Source organism: Macaca mulatta, chromosome 7 (assembly GCF_049350105.2).
Source record: "Macaca mulatta isolate MMU2019108-1 chromosome 7, T2T-MMU8v2.0, whole genome shotgun sequence".
In the NCBI taxonomy this organism is placed as follows: domain Eukaryota; kingdom Metazoa; phylum Chordata; class Mammalia; order Primates; family Cercopithecidae; genus Macaca; species Macaca mulatta.
The window spans coordinates 26,753,808-26,772,991 of NC_133412.1; the positions used below are offsets into that span (position 1 = coordinate 26,753,808).

At 34.5% G+C, this 19,184-nt stretch overlaps 2 protein-coding genes across 2 annotated transcripts in view; one reads left to right on the forward strand and one right to left on the reverse strand.

Moving 5' to 3' along the window:
* Nucleotides 1-19,184, reverse strand: part of FAM227B (family with sequence similarity 227 member B) — a 284,933-nt gene that overhangs the window by 91,637 nt on the left and 174,112 nt on the right. The window lies entirely within an intron of this gene.
* The window catches only part of FGF7 (fibroblast growth factor 7), a 66,588-nt gene continuing 59,925 nt past the window's right edge, over nucleotides 12,522-19,184 (forward strand). The window contains 2 exon segments of the mRNA NM_001194613.2: nucleotides 12,522-12,868; nucleotides 13,461-14,013. Of these exon segments, the coding sequence (NP_001181542.1) occupies nucleotides 13,728-14,013 (286 nt within the window). The 5' untranslated portion in view covers nucleotides 12,522-12,868; nucleotides 13,461-13,727.

Consider the following 19,184-nt stretch of genomic DNA (forward strand, 5'->3'; position numbering starts at 1 on the left):
GGAGTTTTCTAGAAACCTGAAGCATGGGTATGACAGAAAAAGCATTTGAGTGTGTGTGTGTGTGTGTGTGTGTGTGTATCTGTGTGTGGGGGATGTGGGGAGAAAGGGAGTGAAAGTAAGCAAATGAGAGAGGGAGCTAGGAAAAAATTATAACAGTGGAAAATAAAAATGCAGACAAAGGGAAGGAGGATGGATAGGATAAAAAAAAGTTGCAGAATTGAAAATAGAACCCCGTAAAAAATTCCCAAATCTTTGTAAATATTTGGTATCACCAAGGTAATAGCACAATATAATTTTATCTGTAAACCAAGGAAGTGAAAAACAGAAAAAAAAGATGATTTCTCATTCTAAAAGGGATAAATTAAGTACTAACGAGATGAGGAACATTGTTGAAAGAAAAGAAGTCCCCTTTAAAATCAAAATATATTCTAGGTATGCTAAAATAATCCAAAAATTTTATATATTTCATTCTTTCTTGTCCACCTTTTTGAGAACAATGATATTTTTGATACTTCAGAGTTTGCATTCTGCTTTTATATTTGATGACATTGGAAATAAGGTATATTTATTGTCACAATATGTCAACATGCTGAGTGGCATAAAATGAAATGGAAGGCATAAAGAAGGCAATCAAGGTAAAGGATGAGTACATATAAAAAATTTCATTACCATTTTTGAAGCAGACTTTTACTTAATCCTTTAGTTTTACTAAGAACTAGAATTATCCCCTTTAATTTTATTTATTCAAGGCAAAAATAATAAATATTATCCTAATAAACCATGTATTTTTAGCATAATTTAAAATATGGCAAAAGTTCTTATATTTGGAATCTCTCAATTCAGAATTTGTTACCATTCAAATTGGGTTTTGAGTTCAAACTTGTCTTTTTTGCTTTGCAGACATTTCCAAAATTGTGCAAAAATAATAGGATATATCAATTGTTATGGAGAATTTTAAATATTTTAGAGAGAAAGCAATTTTCAAACATCTTTCAGTACTTTTACATCCTCATTTGCAGATAAGCTAATAAGTTATTTCCATATTATTTTATTGATTCAATTAAACCAGGTGACAGTTTGATTAATTACACATACAGTACTTGGCATTAAGAAGCAATATTTCTTCTAAAACATGCTATAATTTTGTATTTCTACTTATTCAGCAGCTTTCTAAGCTCATGCTACAATGTTTCCAACTTCCAAACTACTTAGGCTAAGAAATCAAAGCTATAATCATGTGTAGCCAAAAAAATTATATTAGAAAAAAATCAGTCTTATTTTATTGTTCTTCTGGGCACTGTAAAATGACTAATATAATTTTTGCCAAATTAGCCATTTTTTCTTGGCATTAGACAAGATTTTAGTTTTAACATATTCTTTTTGTTGAGCAATACAGGGTGGTGTTATAATCTGATATGAGCAACTCTGCTACTATGTTTCTCTGCTAACATCCTGCTATGGAAAGAAGTATAGCTTTCAGGAATATGAAAGCAATTTTCTTTCAGGTAAAATAACCAGAGAGGGTACTAAGGATTAAACTTTTTTCAAAATATCAACACTGTTATTCTTACAATTATTTTTCTCCATGTCACAAGAATTGATTTGAATACTAAGTACATTAACTTATATTTTGGCAACTTTGAAACCCATTTATAGCTGAAATCAAAGAATAAATCAGTTTTAGGTTTTCACAATAAAGTCCCATAATATAGTTTGACTTCTGATATTTTTCATGTATTACATTACTGGGGCCTATGATATGCTGGTTGTCAGAGACATCCTTAATTAGAAACATGAGGGAGGATGGCCCTTATTATTTTCATTAAAATGCAGAGTTAATAAAAACTTTCCTTTTGCACCAGATATCCTTAAAAAGAGATATTGTTTCTACTTCCACACTTGTGTGGAAATTGAATTTCAAGATGCTTCTTGGTTCTCATTCAAAGGAGTAAAAGGTCCAGATCTCTCTGATCCAGAATGAATTGGCCCTTGGGTGATAGCATTTCTCTCAGCCAAACTTTCCAGTTGTCTGATTTTCCCCTCTAATCATGGTCTTCTCCCAGTCTCCCTTAGCTCAGCAAATGACATCACCATTTATCTAGTTACAAATATTGGACATCTGGAATTTAACCTTGACTCCTCTTTGTCTCTTACATTGAATCAGGCTTTGTCCCTGATATGGTTTGGCTCTGTGTCCTCACCCAAATCTCATCTTGAATTGTACTCTCATAATTCCCACATGTTGTGGGAGAGACCTGGTGGGAGATAACTGAATCATGCAAGCAGTTTCCCCCATACTGTTCTCATGGTAGTGAATAAGTCTTACGAGATCTGGTGGTTTTGTAAGAGGTTTCCACTTTTGATTCTCTCTCATTCTCTCTCTTTACCTGCTACCATCTGTGTAAGACCTGCCATGCTCCTCCTTGCCTTCCACCATGATCATGAGGCCTCCCCAGCCATGTGGAACTGTAGGTCAATTAAACCTCTTTCTTTTGTAAATTGCCCAGTTGCTGGTATGAATTTATCAGCAGCATGAGAACAGACTAATACAGTCTTCAACATACATCTACCTACTCCTTTCCATCTCCCCTACCATAATTAGTCTAAGATATCATCTCTGACCTGTATTTCAATCATGGCCTCCTAACCAGTCTCCTTACTTCAACTTTTGCCATCTCCCAAACATTCTCCAAAAAATTTTCAGAATGATTATACCCATTATACTTGCTAATTATAACTTATTATGCTTAGGATCAAAAGTCTTTAATGTTGGTATCAAGGTCTTAGGTACATTGGTCTTGTATTGCCCAACTTTCCCTTTGTTCAGTATGCTCCAGTTATACTACATTTTGGTTTCTAGAACACAACAAGCTCATTTTCACCTCATAACTTTGGCTCTCATTACCTTTATCTAGAATGCTCTACCTCCACTTTGGATTTCTTTTTATTTATCAGATCTCAGCTTAAATTAAAATTCTACAGAAAGACATTTCGTAATGAGATTTGAAACATCCTTCTCCTTTCTGTGTTATTTGACTTCATAGTAACCTATTTATTTCCTCCTGAAATAGCCATCAGTTATTTTTAATGTCTATTATCTGCCCCCTCCTCCAATAATTTAGGCTCTAAGTCAGGCACCTTGCTTATCTTATTGAACAGTATGTCATAGTGCACACTATCTGAATACAGAGTAAGTGCTGATTTAAAATAATTAGCTGAGTTATCAGTTAAATAGGACCAAGGACTTTATTGCATCATTAAAAACTCAATATGTAAAATTTCGAAGGAAATGTCTGATAATTGGTTACATGACTCTTGGGTTCCTCATGCAGACTGAATATATATATGAGAGAGAGAGAGAGAGAGAGAGAGAAAGAGTTGGGGAGATAGTGAGGGAGAGAAGGTAGAGAGGGAGAGAATTTGTGAGGGGAATTTCTTCTCTGTTAGTCCACTGCTCTACCAAAAAGAGAAGTGCTAGGGGTGGGGAGGGAGGGGGGAATCTCCCTACACCCCAAACCAAGTGAGAAAGCCTAGTGTTTGGGGGATATTGAGGATCACAGAGGACATTGGAAATAGTAGTCTGCATACTGGAAAAAGAAGAGTAGAGTTTTATTTAGGAAAAATGGGGATGTCACTGATGACTTTGGGGCAGAGAAATAACATGGTTGCAATTATGTTTTAGAAACATAACAACATTTAAAATGGATTGGGGATTGGGGAGAGAAGATACAAAGAGTTGGATTAGGAGTAGAATTAATGTGAACTATAACAATAACTTGATCTAGGATGTGAAAGTGATAACTGATAGGAAGAAACAGGTGTAGAAGAAGTTGTGGTAGAACTGACATTTTTTGGAATTAATTAGAGGAATAAGGAGGACTCACTATGTTTGAATTGATGTTTAAAACTATGGAAGGAAAAATATAAGTTATAGCTGAGGATAGAAAGAACGTTTAGCTTGAAGAGGAGCTTAAGCAGAAGTATAAACCTCCTTTCTTGTGCGTAAGTTATTGTGATAGCCACCAGTTTTACACAAATACAAATTTTTACTGAATACTTGGCTTTTCATGGATGTAGCTCTATAATTAAGGTGGTGGACTCCATAACTTTCTTTTTCTTCTTTACTGTCATAATTACTTTTACTCTGCCTGTTTTTCTCACTTTTGAACATGCTTTGAAAGTTAATGAATTAAAACTTAAGCCAGTTTTGCTACTAACACATTTTGCTACATTGCTACTAACATGAAACATTTTTAAAAGAAAAATTACTATTGCTAGATTTACCCCTCATTTTGCTGCCTTGCTACACAGACAATTCATGTAGAACCAAATAATGACAATTTAGAGCTAACAATGTAATAACCTCAATTGCACAGGGTCTTTGTCATGATGTTCTTCTTGGGATGAAGCAAAACTCTCTCTGTTAGAACATTTTTCAACATTTAGAATGGCATGAAGCTGTCAAAACTAGGCACCAATGTAAAGCACTGACTCAAGGAAATTGATTATTTCCTAAAGTTAAGCAGTAACTTAAGGGAAATCAAGACAATCAAAAATGAATTATATAATATGCTTTCATTATATAGAAATGTAAAAGTGGAAAAGAAAAAAAAAACCCAAAATAGTAGCTCCAACTAGAGATTTTGCTCCAGGTCTAAAGTTGTATCACAATTCAGTAAATTCATAATATAATTTTAAGAACTTTAAATTTAGATTAGCATTTCAGATAACTTCTTATAAATATAAAATTAAAGCATAAATTTTTATAGACTCAGAGATACAAGAGTCAAGTAACTTTCGTAAACTGAGATATTTATATATTTGAGTCACAGGCACACCACAATTTTGAGCATGTGACTCATACTTTGTATCTTATATACAGTTAGTTTTAAAATGTTAGAGCATTATGCCAAGGGTAAGCACAAGTTTACATAATTGAGGATTTACAGGGACCTCAGGCTTGCTCAATTACTTTTGGGATTTTATGCCAGAGTTTAAACTACTGTCTTTGACCAGGCCCATCAGGTTTGGGTTGACATGTCCATACTACAGCCTCCTTTTATATTAATACTTAGAATAAACCCAAACTCCTATTACTGTGACCTACAAAGTTCATTATGATCTGGTCCCTGCCTACCTCTTCAGGTTCATTCATCTCTCACTACTTTTTCCACTTTTCATTCATATTAGCCTTCTTTCAGTTCTTGGAACACACCAAGATCCACCGCCCACCTCACACCCCCCACCAATCTACTTGTTTATGTTTGTTCTCTCACTGGAATGCATGCTCTGTTAGGGCAGAGGTCATTTCCAGAATATTCACCATTGTATCTCCAAAAGGTCAGGACAACATCTGGCACCAAGTATCTATTTGATAAATATTTGTTAGATGGATGAATCAAGGAAATAAGTAAGATTGGTTATATGGCATGACCCAGGGTTCAAGCTGATTTATGGAATGGGGTGGACAGAAGAAAAGAGGAAGATAAATTCATAGTGTAAGGACAGCACTGAGAATGTAGTAGAAATATGTCTTGGACAAAGATGCCCTCTCTCACCACTTCTATTCAACATCGTACCTGAAGTCCTGGTTAGAACTATCAGGCAAGAAAAAGAAATAAAAGGCATCCAAATAGGAAGAGAGGAAGTCAAACTACCCCTGTTTGCAGATGACATGATTTTCTACGTAGAAAACCCTATAGTCTCTGTCCAAAAGCTCTTTGAACTGATAAATAAGTTTAGCAAAGTTTCGGGATACAAAATCAATGTACAAAAATCACTAGCATTCCTATACACCAACAGTCAAGCTGAAAGCCAAATCAGGAACGCAATCCCATTCACAATTGCCACACACACACACAAATACCTTCCTAGGAATACAACTAACTAGGGAGGTGAAAGATCTCCAAAATGAAAATTATAAAACATTGCTCAAAGAAATCAGAGATGACACAGATGCATGGAAAAACATTCCATGTTCATGGATAGGAGAATCAAGATCATTAAAATGGCCATACTGCTCAAAGCAATTTATAGATTCAATGCTATTCCTATCAAACTACTAATGACATTCTTCACATAACTAAAGAAAACTAGCTTAAAATTCATACGGAACCATAAAAGAGCCTGAAGATCCAAGGCAATCCTAGGCCAAAAGAACATAGCTGGTTGGGTGCAGCTGCTCACACCTGCAATCCCAGCATGTTGGGAGTCCCAGGTAGGCAGATTGCTTGAGGCTAGGAGTTTGAGACCAGCCTGGGCAATATGAAAAAATCCTGTCTTTACAAAAAATACAAAACAATAGCCTGGTATGGTGATGCATGCCTGTAGTCCTGGCTACTCAGGAGGCAGAAGGATCACCTGAGCCCAGGAAGTCAAGGCTGCAGTAAGCCATGATTATGCCACTGCACTCCAGCCTGGGTGACTCTCTTAAAAAAATAATAACAAAGCTGGAGGCATCATGCTACCTGACTTCAAACTATACTATAAGGCAACAGTACTAAAACAGTATGGTACTGGTACAGAAAGAGATACATAGACCAGTGTATCAGAATGAGCCTAGAAATAAGGCTGCATAACCCACAACTATCTGATCTTTGACAAATTTCACAAAAACAAGCAATGAAGAAATAACTCCCCGTTCAATAAACGGTGCTGGGATAACTGGCTAGCCATATGCAGCAGATTGAAGCTGGACCCCTTCCTTACACCACATACAAAAATAAACTAAAGATGGATTAAAGACTTAAATGTAAAACTTAAAACTATAAAAACCCTGGAAGATAACCTAGTAAATACCATTCTGGACATAGGAACTAGCAAAGATTTCATGACAAACATGCCAAAAGCAATTGCAACAAAAGCAAAAATGGACAAATGAGATCTAATTAAGCTAAAGAGCTCCTGCACAGCAAAGGAAATTATCAACAAAGTAAACAGACAACCTACAGAATAGGAGAAAATTTTTGCAAACAATGCATCTGACAAAGATTTAACATCCAGCATCTATAAGTAGCTTAAACAAATTTACAAGCAAAATCAAACAGCCCCATTAAAAAGTGCGCAAAGGACATGAACAATTTTGAAAGACATACATGTGTCTAAAAAACATATGAAAAAATGCTCAATATCACTAATCATTAGAGAAATGCAAATAAAAAACACAGTGAGATCCTATCTCAGATCAGTCAGAATAGCTATTATTAAAAAGTCAAAAAATAAATGCTGGCAAGCTTGCAGAGAAAAGGGAACACTTATACACTGCTGATAGGAGTGTAAATTAGTTCAACCATTATGAAAAGAAGTGTGGCAATTCCTCAAAGAACTAAAAACACAATTACCATTTAGGATTCTATTACTGGGTATGTACCCAAAGGAATATAAATCATTTTACCATAAAGACACATGCACGTGTGTGTTCATTGCAGCACTATTCACAATAGCAAAGACTGGGAATCAATCTAAATGCCCTCAATGGTAGACTGGATAAAGACAATGTGGTACATATAGACAATGGAATACTTTGCAGCCAATAAAGAGGACAGGATCATGTCCTTTGCAGGAACATGGATGGAGCTGGAAGCCATTATTCTTGGCAAACTAACACAGGAACAGCAAATCAAATACCATATTCTCTCACTTATAAATAGAGCTAAATAGTGAGAACAAATGAACAGAAATAGAGGAACAACAGATACTGGGGTCTACTTGAGGGTGGAGGGAGGGAAGAGGGAGAGGATCAGAAAATATAACTATCAGGTACTATGCTTAGTGCTTCGGTGCTAATCTGTACACTGAACCCTTGTGACATGAGTTTAAACTGTATAACACATCTGCACATGTACCCTTGAACCTAAAAGATAAAAAAAAAAAAGAAAAAAAGAAATATGTGTTGGACCACAATTTCAGATATGCAAAGAATAACATATAAATTTATATTTATAAATATAAATAAACTTAGGCATAATTTTGAGAATTCTGCTCTTCCAGTTTGGTAAAAAACTTAACCTCGGTTATTCTTGGGTTTCCCTCTTCTGTTTCAAGATGGGATAGATTTCAAGAGTTTTATGCATGGCCAAAGCTAGGGTATCTGGCTGAGTCATTTGTCTACCCTGATTCCTCTTCTGGGGTATTCACTCACACTGTTCACATAGTTTCTACAGGTCTGAACTCCCGGCTACTTCCAGAATTATTTTAAAACATGGGAAATATTTATGAGGGGTCCTTATGGACCTATTTGTTCAGACATATGAGGCAGCCCTGATTCTCTGGAGTATTGCTGCCTCTGCTATGTGCTGTGGTGCTGTGGTACAGATATATATACAAGCGTGGCTCCCCAAATATGGGGGCCATAAACTTTTATCTATGCTCCTAGGTCCATGGGACTTTATGATAGTTTCCCTGGGCTGCTTCTCAAATGCACTCTAGTGCTTCCTTTATTTTCAGTGCACTTGGCATGACGTTTTGAAAGGGATTCATGTTTTAACCTAGTCAGGAAGCATTTATGACTTTTTCCCCTCAACCTTTCCTTTCCAATATCTTTTTGAACATATGAAGAACAGAAAAAATGGGATAAATGAACACAACTTAATATTTCATAAGCCCATTCTGCCAATTAAGTTTTGACCACAACAAAACTGGAATTAAGTTTTGACCACAACAGAGGCAGAGTACAATTCTGATCATGTCACTCTTCTGCTTACCATACTATAATGGCTTCCTATTGCTCTTGGAATACAGATCATATGTCTTAATAAAGCACATGGAGATCCTGTCTGCCTCTCCAACCTCTTCATGCACCACAGTCCCTTCTCATTCTCTCTACTAGGACTAAACCTGTGTTTCACTGTCAAAAGGACAGTTTTTTTTTTTTTTTTTTTTTTTTTGTACAGTGCCTCTTCACCTGGTTAACTCCCATTCATGCTGCAAAGTTGCAGCATTAGTGGAATTTTTTTCAGGGAACGCTTACATATTGCCACTTATTATAGATACTCATGGCACTATGTATCTTTTCTTTGTAGCACTTGTCCATGATGGTTACCTTGTCTCATAAGAAGAGAAATGCAAAGGATAACTACAATTTAATGGCATTTTCACTTGTCAAATTAACAAAACTCCAAATGTTTTGACAATAAATTTTTTGAAATAAACAGGCACTCTTATGTACTGCTGGTGGGATTATAAAACTAGTACAACCTGTGTGGAGGATAAGTTGGCAATAACTTGTTTTTAATACCTTTTGTCCCAGGCAGTCTACTTCTGGAAATTGATCCTATAGATTTATTTTCATAGTATAAAATGATATATTTTATGTCTTTATTCATTACAGCATTTTTTTGGTAATAGAAAACTACTGGAAAAAATTAAATGTTCCTCGATAGGAGGCTGCTCAAATACATTGTGGTATACCCATTCAGCAGAATACCCTGTAGCTATAACAACAACAACAAAAATGTGAGAAGCTTCCTAAATAATGAGATAGGAAGATTTTTCTATTTTTATTAAGTAAAAAAAAAAGCAACATACAGAAAAATGCATATGGTGTGCTACCTTTTGTATAAAAAGGGGAAAAGTAAAAAAGTAAACAAGTAAAAATCATATGTATGTCCACACAAACATATGTATCCAGTTTGCCTGTATAAGCATAAGGAAACTCTGAAAAGATACACAAGAAACTAATAAAAAGAATTATCTATATTTTGGGGAAGAAAGAAAACTGAGAGGATATGGAACAAAATAAGATGTAAGAATGCAAAGTAATGAAAATATTTAATTATGTTCCCTTCTACTGATTATATTATACATGATTATGAATGAGGCAAAGTTTTAAAATTAACTATCAAAACATAAAATTCATGAAAACAAAAGTTATTTTCTTTCATTTACTTTTACATGGATAAAGAATATAATGGAGGTTGCTTAAGAAAAGTTAGGTGGCTAATTATTACTTTAACAACTGCCTGCTTTCGCGATACTTTTTGAAATAGATTCTCTCTATTGGTTTAATACATTCTATCCCCAAATCAACTATCCAAGTATTAGGCACTGTTTCCTTTTGAAGGATTACCAGTGTTAGCCTTTACTCCAAAGCACATTTTAAAAAGCCAATATTTAGGAACAGATGCAATAATCTTTTGTTTTAAAAATTTAAAACTCATGAGATGTAGGTATTTCCAATTTAAAATGAAGTTAATTATTATTATTATTATTTATTGAGATGAAGTCTGTTGCCCAGGCTGGAGTGCAGCAGTGTGATCTCAGCTCACTGCAACCTCTGCCTCCCAGACTGAAGTGATTCTCCCACCTCAGCCCCCAGAGGAGCTGGGATTACAGGCGTGCAACTAATTTTTGTATTTTTAGTAGAGATGGGGTTTTGCAATGTTGGTCAGGCTGGTCTCAAACTCCTGACCTCAAGTGATCCTCCTGCCTTGGCCTCCCAAAATGCTGGGATTACAGGCATGAGCCACCGTGCTGGGCCAGTTAATTATTTCAAGTCAGCAATGGTGTGTTAAAAAAGAAAATTCAATCTACAAATAACAAAAGAAAGACAATGGTTCAAAATATTTCTGTGCTTAGTCTATCACTATAGGTCTATTAAAACAAGAGCAGCAAATGGTTGCCAATGTATAACTTAAAATATCCAGAGGGTTACCCCATCTATAGTTACCCAAAGTTATTCTTAGTTCCTGGAGAATTCCTTTAGAAGCATAAGCACAATAAGGACACAGTGAAATCTAAGTTCGGTTCTCCATTATAGCTGTGGTCCTAATGAATTGTGGGCCCATCCTGAATTAATAATTCTCCAATAAGAAAAATGATAATCAAAGAATTTAAACCACTGATATAGTTCCCTTGTTGAGATTAATCTGTTCATTAATATTACTGGGATCATATTTCCAAATTACAGAGTGTAACAGCATCTAATGCACTTTAAGTGCATAGATCACAATTTTATCCTTTTGTTTCCCATTTTACAGTCAATCCTATATAGCAGATATTTAGGAGGAACTAAGCACTCTTTGCTAACAAACTATCCATTTCTTTTAAGTATTTAGCATTTAGTTAGCAAATGTTGACTTCTAACTTACTGATTTCTTGGTTTAAAATCCATGGGATCAGTATGGAACAAATGGATTTAGTAGCTCTTGAGTATCTTTACACTGTAAACTTACTAATGATGACTTTTATTTCTTTAGAAGCAATATCTAAGTCCCAGGAATTCTGAGCCTGCTCATTATTGCTACCTCCGAAACTAGTGGAGTGTGATTCAGAACACAGTAACATTATATTTTCTTTCCTCCTTCTCTTCCTCCTTTTAGAGAATACATGATGGGATGTTTTCAGCTTTCTAGCTTTCAACAGATGCAATTATTAAAGAGTCTGTCCTCCTCTGCTTTAATAAATGTGGAACATTCGACATTTGGCATATAAAGAGTAACTGGGTACATCTGAACTATTCTGTGCTTTTGATTCTGTTCCCTAAAGGGAGAGATACAAAGAGAAATCACATAAACTATAATCCAGTTGAGTAGATTTAATTTCCTTTTCCTATTTGGTCTACATGCACCACCTGGTGGTAAAGTAGTGCATTTCAAGTAGAGAAGAATGTGTGTGTGTGTGTGTTTTGAGGTGTATATAACATGAAAAAGATAATTTTAATATATTTCTTAACACTGATTTAGATAGACAACATAATTATTCTACACCAAGAATCTAATACAACACTTGAGCACTACTTCATGTATACCAGAACAGGAAGTAAAGGAGAGAACTCATGCTGGAAAGGAAAATAGCTTACTCTTATTTACCTTAGCAATACATCTTATAATTCCATCTCTAAATTAACATTTATTATTACAATATTCTTACTGAGGCAAAATTCAAACACTGATAATCAATGCGAAACAATTTCCTCCTTTTTAATTTTTAAGAATAACAGCTTTTAAAAGTAGGTGCCCTGTTCCTTATATTAATAGTGAAGATAAGTCATAGATCATGGAATTGTAAAGCACCAGAGAGTCATTAGACCAATATACCAATTTTACAAATGTAGCAGCTGAGACTCTGGAACAGCAGGTAACTTGCCCAAAGTCATATCGGTTATTAGTGGTCCAACTCAAATAAGAATCTAGATCTTCTCACTTTCAGCCTAGGAATACAATACATAAAAATTGTACTTATATTCATATTCAATTAATTGTCTCTGTATGATGTGATAATACTCAACTTATCTACACAGTGCTTTAAGGCACTCATATGTTAGTTAATACATTGTTCTAACATTCTGAGCACAAAGAAGTAATTGAAGAAATGCATGTATCATAAAGCTATGGAAAAGATTTTCTAAGTATTAAAAAACCCTATATATATATTCAAATGAATAATTTTCCAAGTATAATACAACTTCTATATTGCAAAGAAGATTTAAAAAATTCCCTTTCCCCTTCTAACTGCTTCAGAACCAGAGATCTGTTTCTACAACGTAGGTACCCACTTGTAGATTTAAGCATAAAACATGTTCATAGCTCCCTCTCATGACCATTGAATACTATACAAGCCTCCTTTTATTCTCGCTGTTGTATTCAACTAACAGCTCACTGGCTAAGTTTTAATTGCTTCCAATGAGGTCAGCAAAGGTATTTATCGAAAAGCCCTGAATAAAAGGCTCACACACACACACACAAGCACACACGCGCTCACACACAGAGAGAAAATCCTCCTGCCCGTTGATTTATGGAAACAATTATGATTCTGCTGGAGAATTTTTCAGCTGAGAAATAGTTTGTAGCTACAGTAGAAAGGCTCAAGTTGCACAAGGCAGACAACAGACATGGAATTCTTATACATCCAGCTGTTATCAACAAAACAAGTAAGTGACTGTTATTTTGTCTTTAAAAACAATGCTGAATGTTTTCTAAAAGTTTATCTTTCTCTGATTTTAGTACTGAGCAGGAAAGTAAAGTTACAAGATTTTTGAGTCATGTAACTATCTATAGTAATTATGCTGTAGAACATAAAGATAAGGTTGAAGTTCTCCAGAGCAATCCTGACATTTAACTTAAAAAACCTGGGCAGTTCAGGAGAAAATAATTGATTAACCACAAATGTAAAAGCATATAATAAAGAAGCCTAGGGAGAAAGCACTCATACTTTGTTAGTGGCAATTGTAAAAACTTAATTTAAATCAATAGTTCTGAGTGCAGTATGGTTCTCACAAAACAGCAATTGGAATGAATGGTACAGTCATATTCTGTTTTGTCTCTACTCAGGCATAAATTCTATAAATCTACACATAAAGTGGTAAAGATTTTGACATCCTCTATGAAGGCTATTTTAAATGTATCTTCAGAGAATAACCTATACTGTATATTATACTACTACTTACCCACCAAAATTTATACATACAATTTTTATCTTCCTCTCTCTTCCCCTCCCTATTCTTAATCTCTCATTGCAAACAGAAGTCAAATAGCAAACAGCGTCACAGCAACTGAACTTACTACGAACTGTTTTTATGAGGATTTATCAACAGAGTTATTTAAAGAGGAATCCTGTGTTGTTATCAGGAACTAAAAGGATTAGGCTAACAATTTGGAAAGAGCAACTACTCTTTCTTAAATCAATCTACACTTCACAGATAGGAAGAGGTCAATGACCTAGGAGTAACAATCAACTCAAGATTCAATTTTCATTATGTTATTCATGAACACCCGGAGCACTACACTATAATGCACAAATGGATACTGACATGGATCCTGCCAACTTTGCTCTACAGATCATGCTTTCACATTATCTGTCTAGTGGGTACTATATCTTTAGCTTGCAATGACATGACTCCAGAGCAAATGGCTACAAATGTGAACTGTTCCAGCCCTGAGCGACACACAAGAAGTTATGATTACATGGAAGGAGGGGATATAAGAGTGAGAAGACTCTTCTGTCGAACACAGTGGTATCTGAGGATTGATAAAAGAGGCAAAGTAAAAGGGACCCAAGAGATGAAGAATAATTACAGTAAGTAATTTTATTTTAAGTACTGCTTATGAACCTTAGCAATCTGTTAATGGATCAATTTTCAGGTGATGGGTTTTCTCAGCTTCCTTTTGCTTCTTGGGAAAAAAATTAAATAAAATGTCACCTAATTTCTCTAAATTGAACTATGTTGAACTATGCCCCTAAAAATATCTCTTGGAACAGGACAAATCTACTTATATTATAGTTGGACCTGATAATCCAAGCCCATTTGAAAATACATACTCCTTGTCCTGAAAATGCTCAGAAGTTAAGCAAAATGTAAATAATATTATTCACACCAAAATGTGACTTAATATTGTCTAGCAAAACTCATTAAGATATCTAATTTAGAATTTCATAAATTATCACTAAAAGCTACTTATCACTAGTTTAAAGAGTAGGGAATTTATTTTTATTAATTTGATTTTCTTTGAAACAATATTTTCATGATGTAAATTAAAATATTTAATCTGTGCTAAGATATGCATTCCTTTGCATAATACATCTATTCCTTTGTATAATGATAAAATAGAAGGGAATCTGTGGTATCCTTATTCATTTGAGTCATAATGATCTTGCATTAGGTTAATTATCAACTTATGCAGAAAAACAGATATCTCCTAACATTTTCCTTAACTAAATCTTTTATGTCATAAAAGTTCTATGCTACCTTAAGAAAAACATAAATGTGAAGGAAAAAAAGTGAGCTGGAAGAGATGGTAATTCCATGTTTTTCAATTTACAGTCTTATATTTTTCCCAAGAATCAGTTATTCTTCTTATGTTAAAATATCAGGGTTGTGTTTTGCATTAAATGGTTATGATTAATAACAAACTTCAATAGTATTAAATGTAATGGAATAAGATACACACCTCAACATATACATTAAGGATTTAAAATATTTAGTAAAAATAAATTTTGTTTACATTACTAGCACTCAGGCAACATTGTTATTAATATATAATTTCATATTAATTATGTTAAAGTAATTTGAAAAAGAATGCATGGGGAGACTGGTGTAAACATGTGCAAATCACAGAGCCAGGCTTGCAGCAATTACTCAAACTTTTGTTGCCTGTTTACTGAATGACTTTTAGGGTTCTGAACTAATCAACCAATAAATGGGAATTTCAGAGAATTATGTTTCCAAGACCTTCTTTTTAACCATAATTGATACAGAATGTTAAAGCCATTTTAATGACTGGACAGTTATGGTTTTATTATTATTATTTATTATTACCGAGATTAACAAAGGTATCATGTTAGTCCTAGAAGACCATTCTGATTATACTGAAGTTTATCTAAGGAAATGACTACTTGGAGAAAATTTTTTTGATATCTACTTCTATATGAGCAACAGAATTTGCCTTATAATTAATTAATGTAAAAGTTACTCAGATTTATCATGGATGATAAAACCTGGTGGAGAGGACAGAGCCCAGGTGAAAATTATGACACGTGGGTCAACTCCCTGTCTGTGAATGATGTGGGGACAATTTCTTAGTTTTTCTGACCCTCGATTTTTCATCTATAAAATGTGGGATAGGTACAGATGATTTCCAAGATACTTTCCAGTTCTTATAGTCTATTCTATTTTAAACCACAGAGTATATTTCATAAATATAAAGAAACCTACATACCCATTGCATAATTATCTCACACAATGAATGAGATGGAAGTGATAGGATGAGCTGTTAAAACTAATTTCAAATTATAGTAATAAGGTTACCAAACCTTAACTGTGGAATTCTATATGCTGACTACTCCTTTTGAATCCTTTTACCAAGTAATGAAAAAGTAAAAAAGTTGATGTAAAATCCAGTGAAAGTGAATAGTATGCATAATACTATTAGGATCAACAGTATCTTCAATTGGAATACATTCACATATGTAAATTTTATTTTGTTGTGTTAAAATTTCTTGAAACGATGAAACTCAGGTAGTACACATACATAAAATGCTAAAATTATTTTATAGTTTGAAACACAATTTAGTGCTAACTTTGAGTAAGCCTAAAGCCAATTTTGTAAACCGTCTCCTCTAACACCAATTCTATAATACAAAAGAAAAAAAAGGCAGTCACCCTATATTGTTATAAATTAGAATGTCACAATACCAGTGTACTAAAAAGACAAGATAAACATCATGTAAATAATTTTTACTTCTATAAACTTTTTAATAGGCTGTATATACAGTATATACCATTAATTATCCTGGAAAAGAAAACTTTCATCAGAATCCTTTAAGTAAACCCTAAAACTGTTGTCAGGTTATGTGGCTATCTTATTGGAGAAGGAGTCAGTAAGATTTCTCCAAAGTTAAAAAGAGGATAAAGCCCCCCCTTTCTTTTTCTATAGGAAGTCCTTAGGTACAGAAGGAAATGCTACAATGAAGAATATATGGAAAGTAACATGTTAGAAGAAAATTCTGATAGCCATTTCCTATTATTTGAAGGGTAGCCTTACTATAATAATTTTAAGAGTGAAGTCCATACATAAATGTGCTAATTGACACATGTGAAGTTGAAGCTGCTATATTAGGAAATAAAGGTTAAAAAAAATGCTCGAGAATTTGCTTAAGATAACAAGAATGGAAATTTGAAATTATGACATTTGAAGATTGTTTACATTCCTCAATCATTAATTGAATGAATGAACAAATAAATGAAAGAATGTATCCTTCCTATTTTCATTAAAATGAGAGTAAAAGGTAATTGGATTGCCTACTAGAATGAAATGCAGCAGGATTCAGAAAGTGGTAAAGATCAGAATCCAACTCAGAATTTCATTTTCAATGTTTTGATGCCTTAAATTTTTTCAACAGGTTGTCAATCACCTTTCTTTGGAGGTCCTTTAAGTTGGTATAGATTTTAGTGTCTTGGAAGATAAAGTTTTACATGAAAAGTAATATGCCAGCTATGCAAAATATAATTGTTCTTTTGGTTACCATCAGAAAGTTCCCAATCTTTTCTCATGACATTTTTTTGAATGAAAGAGAACTGACCTGAGAATGTCAATAGGCTTCAGAGGACTACTCACCTCACCAGCAGAAGCACAGCTTCCACACAGGAATGTGGTTTTTAAGATACTAGTAAATATGAATTGGAGCTAGCAGGAGAAGTAAAATATCTAGATGTATAATTCTGCTTCCAGAATGTTTTGGGCTGGGGTAGATGGATGGAGGGCACGGAGAAAGGAAAGGGAGTAGTGGGCAAGTGGATGTGACTGCTCATGTCTCATAGCTTTAGGGAATTTTAAAAAATTACTTAAATATCCTGGATTGTGAGGTTGTCACTTACTTTAGTCTTACCTTAATTACTGTGTTGTTTTGTGAAATACTTTAAGTTTAGATTTGAATGAATATATTACAGAAAGAGTGCACCAAGGAACCCAATGGAAATAAGACTTACATTAGTAGACATACAAATAAGAACTATGAAGATGGGGGAATTCATGAGAATCCAAGAGATACTGGACCACATTTCTGACTCTTGAGGGGATAGAAGCTGTTATGAGAGAACTGGTCATAAGGATTGCGTTGCACTGTTACCCAGGAGGCAGAAAGTCTCTCCCCTTTACTTGTCTCTCTGGTGCTTTCACATTTAACCTAATAGTAGGTTTCCAGGTGATGAAACTGGTACCTAACCTTAACTAATAATAAGAGCACTAAAAGCATAAAATGTCCCTCCAAAGTACACATTCAAAATGAAGTAAATGTTCATTTTCTCTGCAGAAGAAGAGCACTGAGAACATCATTAAAGGGCGAAATGAATGGTCAATACTTCCACTTTTGTTGTCAGAGCTCTCCCCGTGGGGACAAGATCAGAGGGTGAATTTAGATAACTGCTGCACTAGGCAGTCCAACAGCAGACAGAGGCTATCATTCTGCACCTGACAGAAATAACACTGCTGTTTAAGCTGAGTATTGAGGTGCCGAGTGAGAGACAGCAGCAGTGCACTGGGCACTCAGTGACCGCCTTGAGAGACAGATGTGGAAGACAGAATCCAATCCCTCAGGATAATTTTCTTGCTTTTGGTATCTAATTACTAAAAAGTTGTGCTCTTCCCAATAATAGGCAATATCATCTTCTCCTTTTAAGAAGTCATAAATTGCCTCACTTGTTTATGATGAAGCATTGTTAGTTCCATAGCAAGAAAAGGGTTAGCCATTCTGAAAACTGGCCAGTGATTTGGCAATATTCTCTTTTGGACTGTTAGACTGTGATGGGATATGGCCTAACAATTGGCAAAAGGCAAATAAACACAGCGTTGCTGAATTTGACTTTGGCTACAAAACCTTCAGCGACTCATTGGTCAACAATTCTTTGGATAGGCTCCTACTTAACAATAATGTCTGTTAGAAGCTAGCAAATACACATATTGCCTCTGAATATGGAGATGGTAAATTCGCTCATATTTGAAACAGTTCTTAGCAAGTTATCTAACAGAACAATAATTCACATTATCAGAATCAAAAATAGCAATGTAAGGACAATCCCTCCCTTTAAAAAAATAGATAATAAGTAACATATCTATGCAGTCGAATCAAAATCCTAGCAATTATGGACAAGGTAGAATCTTGTAGAACTGGTGACCTGTATTCCCTTAAGTAACTTGTTAGGGCTTTAAATGATGCAGAATGGATAAATTGCTGGGGAGCAGATTTGGAAATATTAGCTATTCTTTGATTAGTTTTTAATTTTATAATCTTTTCTTTTTGGCTATCACATATGCCTGGCACTTATGAAGTGCTAATAAGTTCATTCATTGCCACGAGTGCATCTCTTATCATCTCTTGTCTCTTTTGTAAATCCTCATCTAGACTGACCCTTATGACTCAGCTGTACAATAACTCTTTAGCCTATAGTTTTAGAGCATTCAGAGGCCCAAGTGAATCACAGAGAATGGAAGAAGTCAGCTCTTAGATATATTGAAAGGGTTGCCTTTTCTAGATTTTTCTATTTCTCAACCTTGTCTAAATATTACAATCAGCTGGGGAACTTTAAAAAAATACTGATGCCAGATTCCACCCACAAAAAAGTTGTCATTAAATTGATCTGAGGTACAGTCTGGGCATTAGGAATTTTAAAAGCTCCCCAGATAATTCTGACATGCTGCCAAGGATGAGAACCACTGGGCTAAGGGGATCACATTAGATTGCTGGGGAATTAA